The sequence below is a fragment of the Otolemur garnettii genome, unplaced genomic scaffold (genome assembly GCF_000181295.1).
Source record: "Otolemur garnettii isolate 467f Iridium unplaced genomic scaffold, OtoGar3 scaffold00087, whole genome shotgun sequence".
In the NCBI taxonomy this organism is placed as follows: domain Eukaryota; kingdom Metazoa; phylum Chordata; class Mammalia; order Primates; family Galagidae; genus Otolemur; species Otolemur garnettii.
In genome coordinates, this window is record NW_003852482.1 from 5,881,097 (window position 1) to 5,885,231 (window position 4,135).

General features: G+C 52.6%; 1 protein-coding gene across 1 annotated transcript in view; it reads left to right on the forward strand.

Moving 5' to 3' along the window:
• Positions 1-4,135, forward strand: part of RAPGEF1 (Rap guanine nucleotide exchange factor 1) — a 39,679-nt gene that overhangs the window by 2,081 nt on the left and 33,463 nt on the right. The window contains exons 2-3 of the mRNA XM_023516137.1: positions 1,562-1,764; positions 3,418-3,576. Of these exons, the coding sequence (XP_023371905.1) occupies positions 1,562-1,764; positions 3,418-3,576 (362 nt within the window). The remainder of the gene's footprint in view (positions 1-1,561; positions 1,765-3,417; positions 3,577-4,135) is intronic.

Below are 4,135 nucleotides of genomic sequence, written 5' to 3' on the forward strand. Positions count from 1 at the left end.
CGTGCCTGTCATGAACCGTCCTTGCATCCACCTGCAGCAGATGTTTCTAGTTCCTACTTTATAGATAAACTAGAGCTCAGAGGAACTGAGCACTTCCCCAAGATCAACAAGAAAATGGTGGCAGAGCTGGGGTTCCGAGCCAGGCCGTGTTGTGACAGCAGGTTGCAGTGGGTCCTCCAAGCTGAGGAGGAAGGAGTTCGGCCCTCTTTCCTTGAGTTCCCATCAGATTTCACTAGTGAACCCCATGTAGAGATAGTCTCTCCTATACCCTGTAATAGAACCCCAAACTTGGGATACCCTGAGGCTCTGTCCAAGCCCCAAGCCTGCTCTTCACTCCCTGAGGGGACTCTTGGGAGCTCTAGTTTGTGACTTTGTGGAAAGTACCTCCTCGCAAGATTGCTTTGAGGGAACAAAGGAAATAATCATCATCCCCTGTGAGCGGCTATGCTGGACCAAGTTCATATGTGCTTGGTCCCAGCATCACAGCATGGCCTTGTCATCATGATCCCAGTTCCTTGTGCCAAGGGCATCCCCATGAGTCCCATGTGCCAGACAAGCTTCATGAAGCCCATGGCTGTGGTTTCCCTGTGCTTGGTTAGCAGATCTGCAGGGCTTCAACATCAGGAGTTCAGAGACCTCCTGAAAAGATCACAGTTTTCCTGAGAAGGCAGCTAGAAGTAGTTGTGTTTGGTCTTTTCTGGGAGCAGCTGATGGGCATTCAGGATCACCTTCCTGGGCTTGCATCTCGCTCTAGAACTTGGTGTCCTCAGTAGTACAGTGTTAAAGGGGAGGCCTTGTGGGACAAGCCTGGGGGTGGGTGCTGTACTTTTCCTTGGGCAGCAGCAGCCCTTGCTGGGGAGCCATCCCTTTAATGGCCATTACTGAGCTGATACATTTCTTACTTACTCTTTTAAATAAAGAAGGTAATTCAAACCTTTCCTTTAATGAAGGACATACCCAGAGAGAGGGAGCCCTTCCTGTACCCCGACCCTAGATACAGTGCAGGAAAGAGATGAACTCTCTCTGTGACTGTCTTCTCAGCTCTGTGTCACTGTCCATCCTTAATTTTCTGACCAGTTTAAGTGTCTAATGAGGCCCCCAACTTTGTGATTATTTGGAAATACGAAATTCAGTACTGCAGAGCCCTCCTTGCCACTCTTTCGTGGATTTGAATCTCAGCTCCTCCGAGTAGATGTTCGTGGCACTTAGGACGTGACCCAAGAAGAAACTACAGCTCAGCAGGTGGCTGAGACCACAGTTAGCCACACGTTAACTTAAGTCTTTTGCTTCCAAACCCAAGGCTCTTTGACTTCCCAGCTCTTGTCAAAGTCCAGAGTTTACGTTAGGGCTCTTCCCTCTAAGGTAATGTGTAATGACATGTCTCCACCATCACAGTGTCACCCAGGATATGATTTCACTGCCCTGAAAATCCTGTGCTCTGGTACTCCCAGTGGAAGAATGGGGGTGCTGTGGGAAGAATAGGAGTGCCGTGGGAAGAATGGGGGCAGGGGTTCCTTACACAGCAGCCCGCAGCCGCCCAGCCCCACCCGTCTGCCCGCAGTGCTGGCCTACATGCAGCTGCTCGAGGACTACTCAGAGCCGCAGCCCTCCATGTTCTACCAGACTCCACAGAACGAGCACATCTACCAGCAGAAGAACAAGCTCCTCATGGAGGTCTATGGCTTCAATGATTCCTTCAGCACAGCGGACTCCATGCAAGAGCTGGCCCCGCCACCCGCCCTGCCCCCCAAGCAACGGCAGCTGGTAAGCAGCACCCTCCCAGTCTTAGGTCCCTGCACTGCCCTGAGACCGGAACATCCCATCCTAGCAGGGCTCTGCATACGAGAGAACGACCCTCCTTAGGGGCATGTTTAACCCTCTTTTGACTGTGGCAGCCCTAGGTTTGGGTGTTGGATGCGCCATCTCCTGCCCAGGTGCTTTTGTTGCCTTCTAAGATGCGACTGGGACAGAGTTGTTCACAGAGTGTTTGCTTTCTCTGCTGACAGCCTCTTGTAGTTTTTCTTCCTTCTGTGGCTCCAGCATAGACCTCCCAGAAAGGAAGGACTCAGTCAGAGCACAGGGCACAATCTGTGCGCAGCCATCTGCAGACTTGATTAACATCATGGGTCTGACTATGTGGAGTGACTTATGTCCCAGCCTGGCTGGGTATGGCCAGTGAAAACAAGCTCTGCTGAAGCGGGATAGCTCTGAACAGAGCCAGTCTGTGTTTCAGACAGGCACCTTCCTCCTTTCAAGGATGCTCCTGTGGCGAGGGCTCCCATGTGTGTAACAGAGCACAAGTCAGCTCAGAAGGCAGGCTAAGCTGTTCCACCGTGGGCGACCTGTAAGTCTCTGGAACTGGGCAGGCGGGCAGATTGAGAAAGCCTGTTGTGTGCCTCCCAACGTTTTTCTCTGTGCTACCTGCTAACAAGCCCTGGAGGTCTTAGTCAAGGTTTAGAATCAAAGCCTCTCACCAAACCACACACCACAGGAAGAGTGTACCCCAGAAGGGCCTCCTGACCTTTGCAGAGCTCCATGTGCCATTGTGCTCTTATGCCAGGTAGTGTGGCAGCATCCTAACAAGAGAGGAGACTGATGTGCATCTGAGCCATCTTGTATCCTTGCAAGAGGATGTGAAGGTGCCATTCCAAGTTTTCTGGGAGGCAGCTGCCACTGGAAGACAGATGCCCATAGGTCACTCCTTGTGGTATCTGGAGCTCAGCCTGGTGCCAGGAGTCCCTGAGCCTTCCTACACTCAGTGGTCTGAGGCTACCCAAGCAAGCTTCTCCATCTCAGGAGCCATAGCCAGCCTCTTCACAGGCTGACCCGTCCAATAGAGCAGTGGTTCTCAACCTTCCTAATGCCACAGCCCTTTAATACAGTTCCTATGGGTCACGACCCACAGGTTGAGAACTGCTGCCATAGAGGAAAGGCCGAGGCATGGGGGGTCCCGGGTCCCACAGCAGAGGTGACGGCGTTACCCCATCTCACAAACGAGAAGTCCAAGGCACTGGAGGTCTTTAAGTAACGTCCACAGCCAAACAAATGATAAAGGTGCAGATAACACCAAAGCCCAGGCAGCCTGACACCCAGTGTGAATGCTGGGAAAGCATGCGTGACCACCCAAGTCCCCTCCCCACAGAAGAGCAGCTCAGAGCCCTGAGTCTGCCCATCTGTGTGGCTCCAGCCCACCTGTTCTTCTGCCGACCAGCTTTCAGTCCAGTGGACGCAGCTGGTGTGAGTTAGTGTAGGGAGGAGATTCCCTTTCCTTCAGGTGGCTTGGACTAGGGTCTCGATGCCTCTTCAGAATGTCCCTGAGCAGAGTTAGGCAGCAGCCTGCGTGGCCTGTCCCTGCACACCTGACCATTCTCCGCTTCTCTCCCTCCTTCCCTGCCTTCTCTCTCCTCCTCTGCCCAGCAGGCCTCCTATGCTGCTTCTTCCTTCTCCTCTGTCTCCTACTGTGTCCAGCAAACTAAAGTGGCCTTCACCCCCGAGGACGGCAGTGCCACTCAGGGCCTCAGTGTGTCCGTCTCTAACTCCTTTCTCAGCCGGCATGGCAGTTTACCCGTGCCCTCGGTGAGTCACTCCCTGCCCTTCTCTTCTTGGGAACGTGGGAGCAGGATCTTTCCTGTGGAGCTTGTGTGCCTGGTATGTGTCCTGCCACCTCACACACTCGCCCTTCCGCAGACCCCTGCACACAGGTGGGAAGGGTACTCGCAGCTGGTTCTCTGGGTCTTAAGGACTGTGTGACATGTCCAGGGAGGGGGGACCAGGGGAATGTCAAAGGCCACATCTGGAGTGTCACCATTCTAGCATAAACTGGCCGAGATATAACCTTTTTATTCCAGTCTCCCACTGGGCCTTGGAGCAGCTAAGTGTTCTGTGTTTAAAAATAAATATTCCTCACATAGGAATGTAGGCCAAGGAGAGCAGGCTATACAAGGTATGTGACAGTTTGAGTGGGAGGACTGTATGAGTTAGCTTCAGCTGCATAACAGAGTACCCTGAAATTTAGTGGCTTAAATGACAATAGCTATCTCTTGTTGCTTAGGACACAGATTAGTAAGATTGTTGTGCTAATCTGGTCAAGGCATAGCTGATTTTTGACTGGACCTTAGCTAGGACAGTTGGACAG